The sequence below is a fragment of the Amphiura filiformis genome, chromosome 18, assembly GCF_039555335.1.
Source record: "Amphiura filiformis chromosome 18, Afil_fr2py, whole genome shotgun sequence".
Taxonomy (NCBI): Eukaryota; Metazoa; Echinodermata; class Ophiuroidea; order Amphilepidida; family Amphiuridae; genus Amphiura; species Amphiura filiformis.
In genome coordinates this window covers 5,930,265-5,953,533 of record NC_092645.1, presented here as the reverse complement: position 1 = coordinate 5,953,533, position 23,269 = coordinate 5,930,265, and the positions used below count along the sequence as shown (strand labels likewise).

At 42.1% G+C, this 23,269-nt stretch overlaps 2 protein-coding genes across 2 annotated transcripts in view; one reads left to right on the top strand and one right to left on the bottom strand.

The window, feature by feature from the left end:
• LOC140139700 (uncharacterized) overlaps positions 1-20,407 on the bottom strand; it is a 36,332-nt gene extending 15,925 nt beyond the window's left edge. The window contains 13 exon segments of the mRNA XM_072161402.1: positions 2,856-3,096; positions 4,238-4,504; positions 5,237-5,390; positions 6,271-6,326; positions 6,965-7,171; positions 8,329-8,502; positions 9,015-9,155; positions 9,554-9,786; positions 10,488-10,604; positions 12,620-12,833; positions 13,167-13,239; positions 13,242-13,396; positions 20,190-20,407. Coding sequence (XP_072017503.1) covers positions 2,856-3,096; positions 4,238-4,504; positions 5,237-5,390; positions 6,271-6,326; positions 6,965-7,171; positions 8,329-8,502; positions 9,015-9,155; positions 9,554-9,786; positions 10,488-10,604; positions 12,620-12,833; positions 13,167-13,239; positions 13,242-13,396; positions 20,190-20,264 — 2,107 coding nt within the window. The 5' untranslated portion in view covers positions 20,265-20,407.
• Positions 20,408-20,622: 215 nt separating this feature from the next.
• The window catches only part of LOC140139793 (exportin-2-like), an 80,089-nt gene continuing 77,442 nt past the window's right edge, over positions 20,623-23,269 (top strand). Inside the window, exon 1 of the mRNA XM_072161505.1 lies at positions 20,623-20,711. The gene's annotated coding sequence lies outside the window, so the exon portion shown is untranslated. The remainder of the gene's footprint in view (positions 20,712-23,269) is intronic.

Sequence of the window (23,269 nt, the reverse complement as noted above, 5' to 3'; positions counted from 1 at the left end):
GGCATAACCACTGTGTGGCTCGCCGACTACCTGCCAGCAGAAGAGGGAGTACTCCGCAAGACCCTGAGGTATCCGCCATGGCACCACTGGGTCCGCGATGCTCTCGCAGCCGTCGTCCTAGCGCTAGCAGCATCGGGCCTACCCTGATCAAGATCTGGGTTAGCCCCATGCCGGCTGGCCTGGTCAACAGCTGATGATGGTACTGCGTGGCCATCGCTAGGCGACACTTGCCACGGTGCTAGGCCGTGGAAGAAACACCCTGCGGCGGGTACCACGGGGCATACCCCGCCCGCAGCTGACCCTGAAAGGATCCGCCACCAGGGTAACCCCATGGTACTGCAGTACCAGCACCGCCTCCCCCCCCCTTGTTGCCACAGAGACTGTGGCGACTAAGGCGGGTGCTGCGGTACCGGTGCGGTATCAGCGTGGGTACCCGTGAGGGTTCCCAACTGTGGACCGCTGTACCCTCGCCACACTGCGTTCCCTGTTGGGGATCAAGCTGTGTGCTGGCGTGGTACCGGCGTGGTACTCGCGTAGGTGCCCGTGAGGGCTCCCGGCTGTGTACCACTGTACCCATGCCTCACTGCGTTCCCCGCAAGGGGATCAAGCCGTGTGTATGGGTACCCCGCTATACCGGCTGTCCCTTGGCTAGAGGGAGCTTGCCTAGTACCACGGGTAGCTGAGCGTGCATCCCCCCGATCAATCACCTCGCCACCTGAATAGGCAGCGTCAATCAATGGAGCTATGCCCTGTTGATTTGACAGTGATCGATCAAGAGAGGGTAATTGACCCATTGACGGTAATGGATCACCCACGCTCCGCTGGCTCTCGAGGACATAAGTGGGTTGTTGATCAGCTAGGCTGTTCAAGCTACTTACTGTACCCTCTAGAGCTTCGCCCAAGGTCGCTGTGTGTGGCGGACCACTCACGGCAGCTATGGGCGGGTGCATAGCGGCTACCACTGAAGTCAAGCCGTAGCTCGCCTTTGTAGCTGCCACGAATGCACCTGGGTCGCTGTCCCGTGAGAGACTGCGAGCCCAACCCCTGAATAATCGCCAGCCAGTCACTGTGGACAGCCAGCATCTATTATAGGGCCCAGGGGATCGCTCGGCGGTCCCGCCATGGGACGCTGCCGTGTGACGGCCCCAGTTGGTTCTGCTAAGACTACACCCACAGCGTTAGCCGCGGTATCGTCTCTGCTGAACCCATGCATGCTAGGGTTCAACCCAGGCAAGCCCGGGTACCCTTGCATGCTGCCCGTCGCTGGCTACTACTGTGGCTGTTTGAGCCCGTGAGACATGCCTGCAACAGACGGGTGTCCTCCTGCTAAAAACCCGTGAGGATTTTCGCTAGAGGGCTGGTATCCTCCTGCTACAAAACCCGCTAGGGTTTTCGCTGGTGGTTACCGCTCTGCTGCCTGCTACTTTGCTCCGGACGTATAGTCAGTGCTTTCGCTGGCTGCTGAGCCTTTGGACGCGCTTAGCAGTCCCCCGAAGGAACCGCCTGCTTGTCCGGGGACCGGAGCCCCCTTAAGCAGACCTGCCATGACCCATAGGGGCTGTCACAGCAGAATCTACCGTATCGACTGGTATCCTCCTGCTGCAAAACCCGCTAGGGTTTCCGCTGGTGGTTACCGCTCTGCTGCCTGCTACTTTGCTCCGACGTATAGTCAGTGCTTTCGCTGGCTGCTGAGCCTTTGGACGCGCTTAGCAGTCCCGAAGGAACCGCCTGCTTGTCCGGGGACCGGAGCCCCTTAAGCAGACCTGCCATGACACATAGGGGCTGTCACAGCAGAATCCACCGTATCGACCTTACCAGTGCCCATGGTAGATTTCTTCTTCGTCTTATGGCGATGACGGAGCCTATCCCAATCGTCAAGCTGGAACTCGGAGAGTCCTAAGCAAAAGAAAGACATCTAGAAGATCGTGAGCACTCCCTGTGGGTGAAACAGAGCGGTGTGGGTCCCGCTCCGTCACCAGGGAAGGGCAAGCCCGACAGGGCCGAGGCGGCGAGGAGAAAGGGAGGGGCTACCCCCAACACGCGACTCAAGCCCAGTAAGCAAACCTGAGCACGGAGGCTGGTCGCTAACGTTAGTGGTAAAGTAAGGACTGGCTAACTTTATTACTAAAATGTCAGACGGGTCCCTACCAATCCCCACCGTATGAATATCTGATTAACTCGTCTTTATTGGACGGTAATGAAGACATAACGATAGAGTAATCACCCTAACATAGCAACAATAACCTACCGTACATGAAATACAATGTGTATGTACAAACATCTATTGTAACTTACAGGCTGCAATGGTTGTTTTACGTGGGAAACAAAATGAATGGCGTCAACGAAGCGGCCATTTTGAATTGCTCGTGTGTCCCGTGATATAAACGGAGGCACGATATGTAGCTAAGTTTTGGATCGATTTTTTGTCACTTTTTTCGCCAGAAAATGCCGTCAAAACTATCCTCAGCCGAACAATACCGGGTTGGTTTTACCTAAGGTGTGAAACTACAACCGTATATCTCGCCTTGGTCGAGAAATTGATACACAGTGCTATGAACAATCGATAGGCACGTCTGTGTCAGTCGGAGACCAAGGAGGATAAGGGCGATCATATGGTGTGACGTCACCTTTTGGGTGAGTCCACCGGGGATCGGGGGTTTTGTTATTTATTCATTTATGTGGGACAAAATGACTATTGGTTTTTCCGCATCTCGGGATCGATGCAAGAAGTATCTTAATCAACATCGGAAACGGTAAGATCGACCGGTGTACTGAGTCTATGAAACAAGTAACCCCCCACTCTTGAACAAATGTGAATTCCTCTATGCCTACAAAACAAACAAAAATCCACTTACACATTCCCAAAACCTCTAGACAGCTGCCTGTTTTCAACTGCTTAGCCACCATGAAACCACCTGTTGCCTCCTCCGGGTCCTCCTCCTGCATCTTGATTGGTGATTTCTTACTCAACTTTGAAGGCCCTGCACTGGCACCAAAGGATGGAGTTGCCTTTGACTGAGAGCCTCCAAAGCCAGATGGAGTGCTTGTTGCATCCGGTGTGCCAGCTTGCTTTGGAGCGCTAAATTTGAAAAATGACTGTAACGGAAAATAGATCAAGCTGTCAATGTTAGTAACTCTAGTTTAAACTGGATATGACATCATTACACTACTTCATAGTAATGTACATTGTGCACACATACGTTGAAAATGCTTGTTTCCCTGGAATACATGTACCAGAAACAAACTTTTTCTTTAAATGGACAAAATTCTGAGGAGTTTCCTGTTTCCCACATTGCCCAGGCCTGCTTATTATGCGGCGCGCCGCCCATACACGATCAATTTGATTGATCAATATTGGGGTCCCTAGATGCATGACTGGATACTAAATAATATTTCTTTTCAATATTATTGAGGAGATCTAATCTAGTTTGATTTTATTGACGGTTGGACAATGGACAATAAAATCACTATTATGTTCGTGTGTACAGTACACAATGGGTAGATTTCGTATCCACTCTTGTATCCGGAGTCTTTGATCAATTGATCAGGTCTATGAGTAAATGATGTGACCTTCAAGCATCAGACCTTTTTCAAAGAATCTCTTAATAAGTATGCATCATATATACTCCCTTCCTATTTTGCTTCTGTACCACATGTACAAGTTTTCCTAAGATTAATGTTTTTTGAGGGCATGTTGGTTCATAGGCAAAGTCTTCAATAATCGCAAGCCTGTGGGTTGAAATCCTGGCAGCACGAAAGTGTTGTGCACTTGAGCAAGGTGGTATGTCACTTGGATAGGCAGCTGTTGGGGGACAATTATAATCTAATCACAAAGACGAGCTGCGATTATGGTTGCGCCCTTGTTGAAGCAATGTGATTATCGGATGTATCTCAGTGGCAGTGGAATCAGTTGTTGAAGTTTATTGGTACCCCGCTGTTCTGCATCAAAAATTCAGGTTCTTCATAGCAACTGGCCATGGTTCCCCTAATGTCAGAGCATTAATTTTAGTATGGGCTGTGAGCTTCGCTTACTGGCCTTAAAAGTGAGTTAGCCTTGAAGATTGAATTTCAAAGTCTGATGTTATACAATTTTATTAATTTCTCTACAACAATCTCTATACAAATTGGACAAAGAAGGGGTTTACTGCTTCTATGCTCTACCAACCAGATCCGTCGAGTACTGTTCCTCTCCCATATCATTCCCCCCACACCCATCCAAGAGGCAAAACTTCCTTACCTTAGGCGCCGGTGCCGAATCTCCAGACGACTTGGCATCATCCTTCACGATTGGCGATGAGAATTTGAACGATCCACCTGTCCCGGCGGTACCAAATGGCGACGGAGTGGATGCCATGAGAGGTTTAATTGGTTGAGATGTGGTTGATGCTCCTCCTTTAAACAGCGAGCCTGAAGCTGCTGGAGGCGGGCCACCAAACTGGAAGGTGGGTAGGGTCTTACCGTTGGCCAGGGGGAGGGGCACATCTGGTAGGTCTGGTACCTCAAGCTACGAAGAAAGAAATAGTGATATTGGTGAACTATGTATGTACAACAAGTAATTCTGATCAACTAGTTTCAGGGTCAGAAATTTGCATCCAATTGCGAGAATCCTTTTGGATTCCCACAGTGGAATTTTGCAAGAATCCATTTAGATTCTTGCAATTTTGTTGACGAGAATCTTTGTGAGAATGGATTCTTGCCGAATTTCTGACCCTGAGTTTGAATCAGGTCAAATACAAATATACTGTTCTGTTCATGTGGGTCAACAAAATTCAATCTCAGCCATCATCTATAGCATGAGTTGAAACTGAATGACCCTCTTTCAACTTGCCCTTGTCACTTGAATGAATGTATCAAAATGATTGGTAACAATCAAAATTGATTATTGAAATTTGAATTGACCACAGATTTCATAAATTACAACATTCTACACATTAGGTGGATGACATCGACTTTAGGTTACATCTTGATGGGGAAATTTCATCCATTATCACTGGAAACTGATTGGTACTACATGTATTATTTGATACAACCTGTAGTATGAGAATAAACTAAAAGCTTTTGAAAATCATTGCCGTAATGTAGGCAACGCCTGTGAGAAAAAAGATCAACAAAATCCTATTTTCTTTTTAAATGCACTTGTTTTCAATAATTTAAGTTGTGTTAAGACAACAACATTAACCTATTGCTAATAAACATTTTCCAGATGTTGATAAATAGAAGTTTTATAACTACTTACAACATCATCTTCATCCTTGATGGGACTCTTGTAATGCTGTTCTCTCTTTGAGCTCCTCATTTTGCCTCCAGATTTGCCGGACTCTCCCCCGAGGGAGGGGAGTCTGCTCTCATGGGTCCTGGCTGGGGCAGTGGTCGATGTACTGGGGGTCATTCTGAAATGATGTGAAACAGGTGTTAAGGATAGTTAGACAAATATGAAAGGTGTGTTTGAAGATTGGGATATGTGGTATTAGTTGCTTGAGGACAGCTTGCCGAGTTTAGTTATCATCATGTACCGAGATATCTTAAGGATGGCCATGGAAAGAATGGGCCATTCCAGATGAAATCCACATACCTTCTATGGCAGACATGACCTTAATCTCCCTCACAGGGGTGTAGATTTCAAATGGAGTCACTCATTTAGGTAATCCCATTTGAAATTCACACTCCATGTGTGGGAGATAAAGTCATGTCTTCCATAGGGGGTGTATGGATTTCAATCGGAATCGGAATAGCACAATGTGTAATTTGACAAACATGTGTGCACTTTGACCTTTGTACACGTGCCCAATGGTACAACGGGTCAAACAATGATTGGAACAATGTTACGCCAGATACACCTTATGTACAAGGGCCCAATATCTTTGTGAAGTGAAATGGAAGAGTTTTAGTTACAATATACATTTGCCATGCACACACATCCCCTCGTACTGCTTTTGAGCTGCAGTTCACTCACAAGAATATTTCTTTAGAAGAACCAATCTTGAAATTGGCACATTGACACCTTGTTTATTAAAGCCACAGATTATTGCGATTTCTTGCTTCCCAGGAAATGGCAAAAGAGTAACATGAGGTGGTGTAATTTCACATTGCGTACACAAATAGATTTATAGGGTCTGATTTCCCCCCATGGCCACCAATCCACCCTACAATTGGCTACAGAGTAGGACTAAATAACATGATTTAGAGAACTTTTCACATCTGGTGTTTCATTCCATGGCTTTAAGAAATGTTTGTCTAGTCTTACTTTTCATTTTTGGCCTTGATACTTACTTGAATGAAAAGCCTGCAGATGGAGGACTTGATGTCAGCCTTGGTGAGGTGTCCTCCTGGAAAAAGATCAGTAAATGTCATAATGATAGGTAATTACTTACTGTATACGCTGTAATTTTCGCGATTTTGATTTTTTATGAAATTGCACTTGTTAATTTCGCGAATTGTTGTCAAATTATAATATAACTCTATACAAAACATATATTTTCGTGTTGTTATTTTCGCGCTTTCGCACCCACTCGCGAAAATAAAACCCTCGCGAAAATAACAGCGTTTACAGTATACTAAATAAACAATTTTAACTCTATAGTTTAGTATGTTTACTCTTGGCCACTCGGTGATATAAATATGTTGCGGCAGCAGTTTTTGGAGAATCTATCAGGTATCTTTTAATGCAAGTGTATGTCAGCCCTTTAGGTGACGGCTCACAATTTGAAGCTGCACAAAGTAAATGTAGGCTGAATTCACTTACTAGCCGAGAATGAATATACTATATGTTACTACATCAAGTTGACTTAATGCTAACTTCTCACTTCATACACTGGGTTTTACCTGCTTTCTTGCATTCAGTCGACAATTTATCTATCCTCTTCTGACCTTGTCCTTGCATCCCCTCCACCCCCCCAGCAAATATTAGACAACCCCCCAGCAAATATTAGACAACCCCCTGGCTAGTATACTACTTTCAACTTACCGGAGGTCTGCTTACTGTTTGTGGTTTTGCCTCAATCTTTGGTTCCCTCTTGGTTACTGGAAGAAGCGGCGGTTGCCTGTTGTCTGCTATTCTTGCCCTCTGCGGTATACGTATCCCTGTGGTTGGGGGCCCTGGCATCCGGACTCTCTCTTGTACCCCGGGAGCATGGGGGACACCTGTTTGTCGTAATCTTGTTGATCTGCCAGGCTGTGTGTGAATGCAAATGATGTTTTGCAAATGTTTTTTACAAACATAATCAGACTTTTTGACACCCTCCTTCCAACGACAGACAAATTTTGTTTAATAGGCTGCCATCAAACTTTTGGTTTGTTCCACAAGTATGCATACGCAGACCTGCCAACCTACAAATGTGCTAGTTGGCAGGTCTGCGTACAGCAACGAGATCAGGACATATGCAGGAAATCAAAATGTTTTACGCTTATTTAGTCAAGTTCTTTTGGTTTTAATTTCTTGGTTTTCATTACGTGGAGATATACGCAGAATTGCATCACACCAAATATTGGGACACGCAAAAATCATGTGATTGACGTGAAGATAACTTGTGACTCAAGGCACACATGGTTAAATGACCCGAATGACTCACAATATTCAGCAACTCTACTGAATTTGTAGAGTAGCTTAACTTGAGCTTATGAGTTGACACCACTTAGTTGAAAACTAAATTTGATTGGGTAAGTATAGTTAGTTCGATTTATAATTGGCAAAAAACAAAACGAGACTCACTTCATGTATTGATCTAATGGTGTGCACGCAGTTGGACACAGCACTTTATACGCTAACTTTGCGTAATTATGCATGACTGCTGCACGCTTATGTGACTTTATGTGAGCATCAATTGGGATTTATTCTTATTTAAGTGCACGCAGTAACAAAAGCAGAATACATTTTGCAAATTATAAGCCAAACAAATTATAGAACTTATCTTTTCAAGGACAAAACGGGGCAGTCTTCAGTGAACAGCTCTTTTCAGAGCCACCAAAACCTTTATATTAGCAGATAGGCGAGATCTGCTTGTTCTCTGTTGACAAGGGGCAGTCTTCAGTGAACGACTCTTTTCAGAGTCATCAGTAGACAAGGGGCGGTCTACATGTCTCATTCTTAGGTACTTTGTCCTGAAGAAGTCAGAGCTACTCCTGACGAAAGCTTGACAGTTCTAAACATGTCCGACGGTGAACCCGCTAAAAACCCACTAATTGTTATGAATTCCCATCGTAAAAGCCTATCCCACAATTTATCTTTTAAAGGATACAATACTTGATGAAATGTATTTCCCCTTTTGATGTGGGCTTTTATTGTTAACCATAGGAAAGAAAAAATACAGGTAGCATTTATGAATTACTCACAGTAAATGAAAATGGTGATGACGTAGGCGATAGCGGTATCTTCTTTGCATCCGACAGTGGCGTGGACATCTTCTCTAGTGTTTCTAGAATTCTCTTGGCAGTCTGGCTGGTGACGTCCACCTCGTTGCGACTGGACGGACGTATTCTCACGTGCCTCTTGACGGGCAAGTGGACCTTTGTGATGTGAAATAAAGAAAATGTTTAGTGGAAATCATTTGCTGCTATACCTTGCTTGACCGCCAGTTTGCTAATGACATACTTGTGTGTATTTTCACTCACATCGTACTTGAATCGCGCAAGCTAACCTAACTCCGCGACGCATCAAAGCAATGTTAGGGCATTCTGACCATTAGAGTCCAGAAACACTTAATACATCTAATATTGTGACTCCATTACTATCAGTAGTGAGCTGTTGTAAATAGTGAAATTATGACCACTACTTGGACTTGAAGGCAAGTAAATAAAAGAACTGAAGAAAATGGTAAGAGTCTAAAAGATGGTGTTTGTTTGGGGCCTTTCGTTGAATGTACATTCAAAATAGCCATTGAAGTGGAAATTTGAAGTGGAAACAATTTTATTGCAAAATTGCATTATCTGTATTTTCCATGATTTTATTTCCGTTTTCCAAAACACAGAGAACTTGTCACTTTAAAATAGAATATAGTGATACCAATGATATCACTCACCTCATATGGTGAAGTCCTGGGCCGTTTTGCAGGTTTCTGCGCCGAAGAGCCTCCAAACGTGGTTTTGCCGGGGTAAAATGGGGAGGAAAATGGTGACGCTCTTCCTGGGGAGTCTGTCATTGTACTTTCAAACGATGAGCCCTATGAAATTAATGAGATAACATGTTAATTATACAGCGTAGGTCACAAACTGAATCAATTACAGTATACTCTTCTCACATGTTTACATTCAGCAACACTGCCCAGACTATGACTTGGTGTCAAGTTGGTGATAGTGGATTAACTCCGACCAGATGAGGACATTTCTGAGTACGATTTCACAAAAGTTGGATATAGACTCTACCCAATGATGGTGAATCCCGAACATTGTAATTTTGTAGGTTTATGCATCGATTTTTCATCTCGTCAAGTCCATTTTGTGGCTGCTTCAGATTTATGCAGATCCATTTTGAATTTCACCAGGTTTTTAAGTTGTAAGAGAAGCATTGAAATTGTCAAGCAAAAAATGCCAAGAAGAAAATAGACAGCAAAGTACTCACCCCACGTGGCGTACAAAAATAACTTGAGTTGAACGTTGGCCGCCTACTACTCTGCGCCGATTGCTGCGGTCTAGATGGCCGCCGGCCAAAAGGTGAACTCCGACCAGATGAGGACATCTCTGACCACAGAGATGTGTCCAGAGGTGCTTCTGACCGTAGTCTAGGGGAGCCTGACCGTAGCCGAGGGGAGTCCGACCTGAAGCGCCGGGGATCGGAAGGATTTCTCGTCATTTCTACAGGAAGAAAAATAAAGGTGGAAAATGGTTAAGTTGAAATCCGTATTCCCAAGTTTGAGTAAAAATATAAATTAGCCCTCTCGCAGTTATTGAAGAATGAGTGAAAAGGATTTAAAAGCTTGTAAAAAGGAAGCATTACCCAAATTTACAAATTGTTATCTCTATTTGCACCTGCAAATTTTGCAGATTTTTATCAAACACTGTACAGTACCAACCAAGGTATTCAAGCTTTATAGTTGGCAAAGATGCGAGTAATGATATTTTGAAGCATAAAGTGCACTGACATACTGTATGTGACCATCCACCACAACTGAGCCCGGATGTCGCCAGTGCCACTATTGAGATATGCTCTATTGAACTTAACAATAAACAATAGGAAACAAAGGATTTATTGACTGTTTTATTGATTTTTCACTACTTAAATGTCAAGTACGGTACTGTAGACATGATATACATCATTTTAAAGCTAATTTCAAGCAGAATATTTTGGTTGAATATCTCAAAAATGATGATTGGCGACTTCAGGGCTCAGTTGTGCTGGATGGTCACATATATGCTGGGAAGGTAAAAACAGACTTGTTGTGTGATATTTATTACAAACCAGCACAGCAAGCCCATGAGCATTGTTCTAGCACCACTATTACCTTCATAATTTTTATAGCCCATTTAACCCTGAATAAAAGAGTTTTGACACCAACCTGTTAATCTATCCAAGTTATACTTTGAAAGTTTTGCCCTGTGGTCAGCCATGTCTATGTTGGGTATAAGAGACGAGCATCCGCTTGTGGAAACCGACGTGTCTGAAGCGCCATCGTCTGGGGAACGGACCAGAACACAATGAGACAACTTCATGACATGAAAAGACACCACACTACACGAAATAGAAGACTGACAGACTTTGAAAGGAATCAAGCAGCATTTTGTGGCAAAATGCTGTGAATTGGCTGACCACAGGTGTCATAGGCCCATGGGCAGTAGGAGTCGCTTAGTAGGACTACTGCCTTTCTTACGGTGCTCCCTATTGGTTAATTACATGATATAATCATCGGAGGTTAATCCAACTCTTTTTGTTATTGCATTACGCATAATTGTATATATATATTTGTGAATAAATTTCCGTCAAATTGACTTGCGGAGGACAAACCCAGGATCCACACTGATGCTGCATTTAGCAGTTGTCCTGTCCTATCTATCTATGGATGAAATGTAGGCTACAATTTTGTGTAAAGGCTTGAAGTGGCTCCTGGTTCACATGAAATCCCTGTGAATCAGGCTAGCCGAGACATCCTTATTTTCATCCTTGCAAGTAAGATCATGGGCTTGTCTGTCACCAAGGGTAGCGCTTAGGTCCAAAAGCTCGGGGTCCCAAGGGACCCCGAGCTAACAGAAAATGCAAAAATGGGGGTCCCTAAAGAAATATCGGGGTCCCAACTATTCATAATTGTCTAGCCAATTCAATCTATTTGTGTAATACCATACTATTTTTTTTGGGGGGGGCAGGGGTTTATTAAATATTATTGTATTTTTTTGTTTTTCTTTCATTCTTTTTTCTTTCTTTACTTTCTTTTCTTTTTCTTTCTTTTTTTTTTTTTTTTTTTTTTTTTTTTTTTTTCTTTTTTTTTTTCTTTCTTTTTTTTTTCTTTTCTTTTTTCTTCTTTCTTTTCTTCTTTCTTTCTTTTCTTTTCTTCTTTCTTTTTTTTTTTTTATTTCAATCAAATTAGTATAATTACCTAATATTTACCGCCCGCCACTGGCTGCCCAATAATACTTATTATACTGCCCTCTATTTTCTGTAGTTACCAGTAAACATACAATGGCTGCCAGAGATCTCGCCGTATTTTCGCGATATCAGAGCTGTTTTGCTGTCAAAATTTTCACTCATAAAGCAGTATTACTGTGCATAATATTAATTATTGAAGTAAATAAGGCCATAATTTGGTATTTCAGGGGTTCAGTTGCTTCGAAAGTGATGTGCATAATGCAAGTTGAGGAAACTTTTGAGCCTAGTTTTATGAAACCTGGATATAGAAAACAACATGTGGGAATTTTGTTGCGTCTGACGACGGGACGCAATAACTCACTGCTTTTGCAATATTCATGCGTGAGATTCGGGTTTTGGTGGGTCCGGGACGCAAAAACGCAGCCTAGCGCGACCCTTGTCTGTCACTAAACAAACGGTCTTGTTCCAAGTGCGTCTTTTCTGATTGGCCGACCGTCATCCCCAAATTTTCTTGGGTTTACTTTAATTGGCTGTCAATCACCAATAGGATTCAGTCGTTGATTGACAGCCATCCACACAATGCACATGCTGTGGTTTGAAAGGTGATATCAGAGGATTGCGCCACCTTAGCTGCCGCCCCTAGTCTAAATTGAAACTGTTGTACAATTTGCGCTTGCAGTTTTCAGTTTAGCTACAAATCTGGGCAGTATATGATTTGACTTCTGCACAAGTCATGTCCCAACTCCAGTCACATGGTTACATAGCCAATTGAAAACATATGGAAATTCATCAGCCAATCTGCTTATTGGTATTTTGAGATTGTCGCGAAGTTTATTAGTGACAAAGAAGCACAATCCGGCTGGGACCAAGACTAATCAACTACTGGCTAACATGTGAACAGTGAACACACTAGGATCCACAACATGCTCATCTATCGGGGCACAGTTCTTTAACCCCAATACATTTGTACATTCACTGAATGACCGTTGAAAATTTGGGGACAAAAACTCAATACTCTGTAACTTGAGGTCAAATTTTGCACTATGTTTGTTTAATTGAGGTTATTGAACTATGCCATTGGAATGAGGCCATTGTGGTACATACACATACCTCTATCAGAGGGCTTCTTCTCTGCTATGATCTGGATGTCATCGTTGGGTGTTGAAGCACTGAGAGGTTTGGCATAGCGGTTGAATGGAGTCTTGTGGCTTCTGTGCCCCGTACTTGTAGATGGCTGGTCTTCCAGTATGACGTCAGCTGATGGTTGCTGTTGTTCTTCCATGATGATATCCGGCTCGTCACCATCATTATCATCCTCGGGATTCTGGGTGGATACCAGACATATTATAACATTAGAAATATACTTTTAAAACCAACAAGGATGGCCTTGATTGAAAACCACTTCCAAGGTCACCTGTTTTGCATGCATATATAGCACCCCTTCGAGAGTACTAGATGCCATTTGCTCTTGCGTGGATGGTGAAACTTTGTATGTTGAATGAATTAAAAAAAATTCAGGCTTAGTTATTCAACCTTGGGTGTTTGAAGAGATGTTACATGTATAAGGTGGCAAGTGCAATATTTCAAATAAAGAAAGTCATACAAATTATTTACACTTTTAGTTTTAAAACTTGAAAGCAAAATTAAATGTGCCTACCTCTGCTTGTTCTGGTGCGCCCTCTTCAAGATCGACCCTTGCAAGAATCCCACTCTTGCGAGATTCCCACCTTGCTTGCGAGGATAGCCAGGCAGCATACTGCCCTCATTGGTGCTTCCAGGTGGCGCAACATCAACTTCTTCTTCCTCTGGAACGCCATGCCATGCATTGGACAACCACGATGGGGTGATAAAGTCCCTGACTGTTTCTGTAACTCTCCCTAGCAATGACTGCAACACAAAAATATGAAATTGAATTGAAAGTTAAAACAGAGTCTCTCTTAAATTCAAGTGGCCAAAAATCGGTCGAAGGAACTGTACAACACAGAATTTAACATTTACAAAACGGAAAGTTTCGGTCTCTGTAATGACACTGTTTGTCAGGGGTCAAACCTCCACCCTTTTTATTTTTCCCCATGCTTTTTAGCCAGACACCCTTTTTTATCAGGAATTGAAAAACCCACCCTTTTTTGAACAAAGATTACAATACTTGTCAAATTCAGAAGACTGAACATCAGCACCAGCACTAATTTCATGGTCACTTCCGGGTTCATTACTATCTGCCAGCCCTCGAATTAACCCGCAGCATAATGCCATGGATGCCCATCCCCACTGCCATAATGTCCTCAAAATATGTCCTTTACCGATGGCAGTCACTTGCCGTTCCCTCTAATGAAGTTGCCATCGGTACCCCAGCCCTGCCCCTTCATTATAAAATCATCTATCAGACTGTTTGTGTGTGTTTTCTTTGCTTTTGATAAATTGCCAAGTGACACCAACACAAAACCACTACATATTCATATTGCTCGAGAAGTCTAGCCAAGAATTTGCTCACCGATAGCTTCACATTCTATATGCCCAGCGAGGTCAAGTCACACTTCTGGTGTGACGTGCCCAGAACTCAAATACATTTTCGGAAGCGACAAACAAATTGCAGGACAGCATGCCAATTTAAGCTTCCTGTAATATCTATTGCACATAACATACGAAGTCACAAACTTACAAACTTCAATATGCACTTCAAATACAGCAGACCAGCTGTTAATCATTACCGATCCTTCAGAACGTTTTACTCTTGCAGCTATTTGATGTAAAATGCGACTTCGCTATCTCCATTTTCCCTATCGAAACGTCAAGTGTTGTTTACCATTTTGCAGGAAATGTGGGAAATCGCCAGGCCGCCTTCTGGAAATGCGCAAGGCATCGTGGGAAATTGTCAGATCTGTACATGCTGTGTAGCCTAAGTCCCTTGGCCCCGATCTCGAAACAATAAACATGGTGGAATAAAATGACCGTGCGTAAGCAGTTGAAGGACTGGTGGAATAGACCTATGTAACTCGGTTAATTGCGAATCGGTCTGACAAGGTCAGGCCAGGTCATATCCGTGTCATCAGAGTTGGTAAATACATCATCTGCTTAATTATTCATAGATACCTTGAACGGCTGGGAATACATGGATTAGCCATTGTCGTAGCCGAGAGAGCAAGCGTGCGAGCTGGACACTTTTTGTGTTCTGGACACAAATTTGTCATAAATATATTGGCGATGTCCAGTATTTATGGACACTTTTTACATACAGGTACGTTTGATCGTGATAGGGTAGATTCGATAGCTGTACAAATTGTACAAAATATCAATTTGATGACCTAAAATTGTGTACAAAAATATTTTGGTCCACACGTTGTGCATGTATCCAGTTGTTCGACGTTTACACATTCTAGTCTAGAGACCATTGCATTCAAAATCTAGTCGGATTCGCTGAAGCATGACAATGGAAGTTCAGAAGTAAACACAGCCGATCACAACAGGCATCAAAAATGTTGCTAAAATTACACTTCAGCAAAATTTTAGACTGTCCAAAGTAGGTAAATCTTGCTCAAAAGATACAGTTGACTCATCGAGATAACTTTCTTCCAAATTTCAACATTAACAGAATAAATAACCCACGGTGCAAAAAATTGCACCGCTGTCCAACCGAAAAACGATAGCAACGCACTCCAGCATCGAATGTGTAACTATCGTGTGCAATTTGAAGCTAGAGTTCTCGAGTAATACTCATAGTATGCAGAAAGTATAACATGCAAAGCACCTGAACGAAGGTGTATAAATGTGCAACATGCAACTTGTCAGACAAGTTCCAATTTATTCAGGGTCAATTTATGGTGTCCGAGTCCGAGACAAACATGCATAAGCCTGTTCGCAATTCCAGAATTCGGCAGACTCGCAATGCATAAAGTTTATGGTGAAAAAATAGAGATAAAGTCGTGGAGGGGTCGAGGCTACTGTACATTTCCAAAGCGGTCGGTCGGTGGACTGTGCCGTTTGCATTTAAAAACATCTTGTACTGGAATTTTGCCGATTATTTTGTCTTAATTTCTTCATGACATGATACTTGTATTTGATTAGATATATTATTGATATCATGAAGAAATAAAGACAAAATAATCGGCAAAATTCCAGTACAAGATATTATAATTAAATGCAAACGGCATGAACAGAATGGCACACAGTTCACCGCATTTGGAAATGTACACATGCATGCATGGACAGGCATTGAGGCATGGACGTATGCCCAGCGAGGTCACGTCACACTCGGTGTGACGTGCCCTGAACTCCCAATAACTTTCGTAAGCGACAGACAAATTGCAGGAAAGCGTGCCAATTTCAGCTTCCTGTAATATCTATTGCACATCATATGCACTTCAAATACTGCAGACCAGCTGTTAATTATTACCGATCCTGTAGAATAACTTACATAATCTTCAATTTCATGGAATCCCGTTGCTCAGAATTGCAAATGTCATTTTTATCTGTCAAATCCGCTGTGTATGTGCTCAGAGATTTTATGATATGCTCCATAAATCACAGCTGTGAAACTGACTTTATACCACTCGCTCGCTTTTAAAGCTAGCAGAAAAGCGAAGCCTCCGGCTACCTCGTGGCATGACGTCACACAAAATTTCCGATGGGCGCCTTATTTATTTGTAACCAGTTTTGTGATTGGTTGCAAACACCATTCATCGCAATCGTTAGCCAATCAATGAAGGCGACGGCCTTTTACGGTATGAATTATGCACAAATCAATTGTAGTCCCGGCCCCAGGGGCGGGATATGGGACCTACCGGGATGTAATTTTGGAAACTGTTACAAACATGTACAGTCGGCTTAGTCCCGCAGAGGGCGGGCACTATTTCGTGTACATCCCGGGGTACATCCCAGGCCAAGTCCCCGCCCCCTAGCCCCGGGCACCATGTTCGAAGTCCCCGTATTCTTGACCATTTCCGTACGAAATATGGAAAATCGTAGGCCTACTATGGCAACCCTGGCTGTGTTGTCTGCTTGTCTGCCACTGTCTGAAAAACAAAACCATGTGAATCGGTGCTCCTATTTTGATAGGAAATGAACCAAATGGCGATCGCCTGTATTTAACGAGCTCAAAACAAAATTATTGAGAAACGTGTATTCCCCGGGTAAATTGCTAGAACAGACGAGTGTTTCCCCGCATACGACCGGCACAGTTGTGAGTACTCTTCTATTACGTCCCGGTACACTCCCGGTAGATCCCGCCTGTTTGAGAGGCATTACATCCCCATACACGCCCCCGCTACGTCCCTGCAATGCGGGGACACATTGAGCTGTTACATCCCCGGCCAGGTCCCCGCTATCCCCGGCCCCTGGGGGGCCGGGACTACTATTGATTTGTGTATTAATGTGACCCGCCAGTAAAGTACGCCTAACCTGATTGGTTTACAAAATAATTGGATATTTGCTAAGCCAGTCAGCGTGCTCGATGCTTAACAACCTGGTCGTAGAGGTTTTTTTTTTTTTTTTAAGCGAATTCACATGGTGATCCAGCGATTGAGTATAAATTTAGCATGACTTCTGCTGAAACAGGTGCAATAACAATCAGGGGTAGCACTAGGTTTTAAAACCAGGGGTTCTCAGAACCCCTGAACCCCCTGAAAGTGTTAAAAATTTGCGCTCAAATCCTAAAATGAGGGGTTCTCTAGTCAAGTATTGAATGCCCGTTTCAACTGAGACGAATAGGTATATTCGTCTCAGCGTTTCAATATATCAGTATCAGATTTTGTGATTTTGGTTATGATGTGAGGCCTGGCAAAAACGCGATCTCCCTTTCACACCGTGATTCTCGCTATTAACCAACTATCTGGCTTTTAAAGAAAGTTCCCACGCAGTGTACTTGCTATAAAAGTGTTGCTTTATGCCATAAAAGTTCACCAAATTCCATAAAATGCAGTTCAACTTCGGCGAAGTGCAGAATTCAACAGCATTGCAAGTTACATGTCACGAGTGAAAAAGCCATGATTTACTCAATAAAAAATGACATTTCATTGCAAATGAGTTCAAGTTTAGGCCAAATATCATGATATTTATTTAATTACTGGAGTATTTTGACTATAAAACATAATTCAAGGGCACATTTTTGTCACTTTTTTCTTCTACGGCCTCGTATTTCACCGCTGGCATATCTCTACACACCACCCTTGAAGCATTTTTACAGATCCTAGAATTAGAAATTACCAACTCACGTTCACGTACGTGTCGTCATTCAGTACTGCAATAAAACTTACGAGCATAGTCTGCAAGGTGCTGGAGCATATAGTGCACTCCCACGTCATGAAACATCTGGAGAAGTTTAACATCTTATCTGATAATCAACATGGCTTCCGTGCTAAAAGATCTACGAAACCCAGCTGATCCAGACGGCAGATGACTTGGCTTAAAAGCATTGACCTTGGTGAAACAACACACATGGCAATACTTGACTTTTCAAAAGCATTTGACAAGGTACCACATCAGAGACTACTTGTCAAGCTCCATCACTATGGAATCAGGGGTAATCTACTCCAGTGGTTTGGTAACTTTCTGATTGGGAGAACCCAGCAAGTTGTTTGCAACAGAGAGGCATCTGTACCAGTACCAGTTCTATCAGGAGTGCCTCAGGGTACAGTGCTAGGGCCACTGCTCTTTCTGCTTTATATCAATGACTTACCAGATAATCTCCAATGCAAATCAAGATTATTTGCAGATGATTGTGTTGTGTACTCATCGGGAAAGTCTGAAGAACACCTTTGTAAGCTTCAAAGAGATCTCCTTCAACTGCAAAAATGGCAGAACAAATGGTTGATGGAGTTTAACCCTACAAAATGTTATATCATGAAAATTTCCAACAAGAGGAAACCTCCAACAACAAGCTTCAGCTTCTGTGGTCAAGTCTTGAAAGAAGCCTCATCTCATCCTTATCTGGGAGTAGAGCTGGACAGCGGTCTCAAATGGGATGCCCATAGAGACAAAATAATCAAGAAAGCCAACAGAACCATTGGATTTCTGAGAAGGAACTTATGGTTCTGCACCAAAGAGGTGAAAACCACAGCATACTGAAATGCTTAAAGCGTCCAATATTGGAGTACAGTAGCGTAGTATGGGATCCCCACTATGAGAAAGACATCAAAAAGTTGGAGATGATCCAGAGAAGAGCTGCACGCTTCTGTATGAACGACTATGGGCAGCAGAGTAGTGTGACTGATATGCTGAATATCCTAGAATGGGACACCTTGAGAGAAAGAAGAAGAAAAAGTCGCCTTCATATGATGTTCAAAATTGACAATAACCTGGTGGGGATCAACAAAGACCAGTACATCACTCCAGCAGTAGACAGTAGGACCAGAGGCAGTCACAACAAGAAAATCCAAGAAGCATCTGCCAACACCAACATATACAAGTTCTCCTACTTTCCTCGTACAACGCGAGATTGGAACAGACTTACTGAAACCACCGTAACATTACCAAGCCTGGAAGCCTTCAAGAAACAAATCAAAGACACAAGCAATTAATCCCGTCATGCACGCGAGAGCACCAATCAAGTTGGCGTGATGTTAATTTCCCTGCCGACTCAACCATAGAGATAGATAGAGATAGAACTCATCAGTGATTCTAGACAATATCACAATCTGTGTTAAATTACGCTGGCGGTGTGTATTTTATTTTTATTTTAAAATTATGTTACAATGCTACGGCGACTTCACTTCAACATTAATGTTATTGCATTTTATGTTACATAATTTCTGGACAGGTCGTAAATATTGGAGATCGAAGCTTTTATTTTTCTTTCACATGTTTTCATTTTTTCTGCGCGCATGAAAACCCCTGAACTGGTACAAGCAAAAATGAATCGATGCGCTCAAACTTAAAAATATGCGCTGTACGCGCAGAAACGCAGGTTAGCGCGACCCCTGATAACAATACGTCGACACAATCAGTGACATTTACACAATACAATAATGAATTATTTATGACATGCATGGGCTGGATTTTACGATCGAGGTAAGGTTTTCGGCCTGTCCCTGCTGCGTGAATATCGTGACTTTTCAGCATCAAAGATACTTGCGATGACCAGTTTTTTGCGGACACTTTGATAACAGGTAACTTTTATAGGTCATAGGGTAGAAACGATAGTTGTACAATTGTACGAAAATATACATTTTGTTATAGGCCTAAAATGTTTACAAAAATATATTGGTCCGTACGTTGTGCATGTATTCAGTTGTTCGACGTATAGCATGGACGGTACACTGTACAGTAGCCACCATCCTCATGTTTATAAAATCTTTAATTTTATTTGCCGACTTTTGTTTCTCCACAAACACATGCGCAGTTGTAATTGCGAAGGGCTTATATAGACACTGTCATGATCATGATGAAAATGTTGGAATTGCAGATTGTTGCAAGTGAAAAACCTTTTTTTCTCATGTTCATTATTATCATGATTATGTTTCTGGACAAAAAAAATCATTATTTGGAAACTAAAAACATGCTAATACAATAAACAGGAAACGCAATCTATTTTGATATAACAAAAATCAAAAGACATTCCTCAGAAAATTAGTTTATGCATTGTCTCGCAGGTCTAGACACACAGACTGAACTACGACATGCGTGTACGACATGCATGTGGTGACCACAGGTATAATTACATGTAAAATCCCATTGACTACAGACTTACCGTTCTTCGGGCGTAAGGCTTATTTGTCACTTTCGAACGCTTTGATCGAATTTTACCGCCTCCCGTGCTGGCCATGGTTTCTTGAAATATCAGAGATAACCACGGTGCTCGGGAGAACGGAAGGAAAGGTCAAGAAACGGAAGGAAAATCCTGCTAAATTTGGGCAAGTTTCCTTGTACACACTCTTTTGCGTAAAGATGGCGGCTTTTTTCCTTACAGCTGATTGGTCAAAAGTCACGTGAACATGTGCTAAATTTATCCACAATTCAGGGATTAAATTAAAGGTGTATACTATTAACAGTTTTTTATATTTTTAAGAGTTGTCAAATCAATATAAAATATAAATATTATTTATTATTATTATTTTTTATACTGTATTATCGATATAATTTTTAAAGCCAAAGAGATTTCATCATAACAAATTTTAGTTGCAGAAAATGAATGTGCCTGATGGGCGCCACCATTTTGAAAAATCCGAGTTGTGGTTTTTTGTGTCAGTTTCCTGAGTACATGTGAATCTATGTAAGTACATGTCATATTGGAGAAAACAGTACTATAAAAGCTTAAAATGTGTATATTTAGAAATTGTATGCATATCTTTAACAAGACACTTAATTATGAACTTTGAGGATTCGTTTATAAGATGGGGAAGTCATGAAAATGAAATTTAATAATACAATTTTAAGCTTTTCAATTTCATATTCATGAGACATGACTCCCTGAGTCACTCTGAGACTGAGTGAGGACATGACATGATGAAAGTTTGCAATATCCCTGACCCTGCTGTAAATCAAGGAAGCTTTTCCGCCGAGCAGTACGTAACACGTAAATCATTGCACTGCAGACACGCCGTCCGATGCAGTGCCGTACTATTACGCTGACTTTCGTATTCGGCGAGGAGGACGATTTCGACCTCCTAGTCCTGGTTTGTTTACAAACAGAGAGGTAGACAAAAAACCGTTCCGCTTGTCCAAACACTCAAGTATCAGAAGGATGGTCCACAATAGCGTGATTCACGTAACATGAATAGCCTCAATAGGGATTAAAAAGCTGTCACGTAGAACCATGTGCTTCTATTGTCCAATTTGCCATCAAGATTTCATATAGAAACAGTTCAGACCCAGTACACGATCATGTCAGAAATTAATATTTTGTTCTGGGTCTGATTATTCGGACTACGTCCGATGATGAGTTGATAAACCATGTACCGTACCGTAAATGATGCAGATGAGGAGAGCGTGGCCTAGCGGTTAAGGCATAGGACTGTGAACCCAAGGGTCAAGGGTTCGAATTCCAGGTCCGGCTCTTTGTGTCCTTGAGCAAGACACTTCACTCTACTTGCTTAGTGCTTCGGAGGGCACTTTAAGCTGTCGGTCCTGTGTACATGCATATTTTCTCACATGAATGTAGTGTGCACGTTAAAGAACGTCACAGGCTATTCGAAAAGAGCAGGGGATCATCCCGGTCATGTTGACTCTTGACTACTTCAAAATACACTCATCTACTCTAGGTTCCAGAGTAAAAAATAAGTACAGCTTGTCTGTACGCAGTGCGACAATACTCATACATATGAGGGAGGCACTTATAAGGAAGAAGAAGAAGATGAACAATGGTGAAACATGAAACATTAGTTATTTGACATCTTGATGGCAAACTGGACAAAAAGGAAGCATACTGTATTAGGCCAATGAAACTTGATTATTAGTTTCCGATTGGATGTTTGAAAAAAAAGGACGAGGTCGCTATTTCATTATTCATTATTCGGTCTCTTTTCATTAATAATTATCCATTATGTCATCAAAATCAATGATTTTATGAACAGCTTTCTCCAAATTTAGGTTCCCCACCAGTACCAAAGTATATATTGTTGATGAAAAACCATCTCCAAACCGGTATTAATGCTTAGATCATCTTTACAGACAGTTTGCAACAGATTGAGAAAAGATTTGAATTTGTTTTCATTAAAATGAAAAGAAATTTGCAATTTTTGTAATCACTATACTTTGATCAGCTCGTAATCGGCGGGAATTATTAGGCTTTTTATCACTACACCAAAAAGTAGATCCACCTTAAGAGTGCTATAGTTGTTCTGCCTGGTCTATATTTTGTGTGTTAAAGAAATTTGACAAAGTACATAACTTCCATTAATGATTTGTAATACTTCTGGCGAGATGTCATGACATTTCTCCAAATAAAATATATTGATAGTAATCCGCGATGTTATAAGGCCCGCCGATTACGAGCTGATCAAACTGTAGAAACATGATGAGGTAATCCTTAAATTTCCATTATTTACTACATCCTCTAGGCCTACCCCTACAACTAAGAAAAACTGCTGATTATGATCAGCAGGGCTGCAGGAGATGTCAGACATTTTGAGAGTTTCAATTTTGATTATTTCCATTTCAATTTTCAGATTGATTGACTTTTTTATGAAAATAATGAAAGTTTTGGTCAAATTGAAAAAGTGATGCGGGCGGTCAATAGGAAACTAACAATCGAGTTCCATTAGCCTTACTGTTATTGTCACCGTGTTTTGAATTCTTCCTAGAAATAGAGGGCCATGAATCAGTGTAAAAATAATCATCACCAGCTGCACCGCGACATGAGATCAGCAGCCCTTGATTTTAACCCACGGCACCCACGGCATTATGCCCTTCCCCACTGCCGTTTAAATGCCCTCAAAATATGTCCTACCAACGGCAGTCACTTGCCCTGCTCTCTAATGAAGTTGCAGTTGGTGCCCCAGCCCTGTCCCTTCATTATAAAATCATCCGTTTATCAGACTGTTGGTGTGTGTTTTCTTCGCTTTTGAGAAATTGCCTTGGTGCCCTTCTCAAATTTTCAACAGTTGCCATGGTGCCCTCTTGAAATATTACAAACTGCCGTGCTGCCTTGCCTTTTCAGTGAAAATCCAAGTCAATTATCAACTTGCCCTAAAAAGTTGCCGTGCCCTTCGGATCCTTAATTCGAGGGCTGGAGAACGGGGTGCCCTGTTTCTACTGCAATACATTGACATTGTACATGTAACAAGTTATTCATCTTTGAGATTCCCAAAACTAGGCATTGGCAATAAGGCT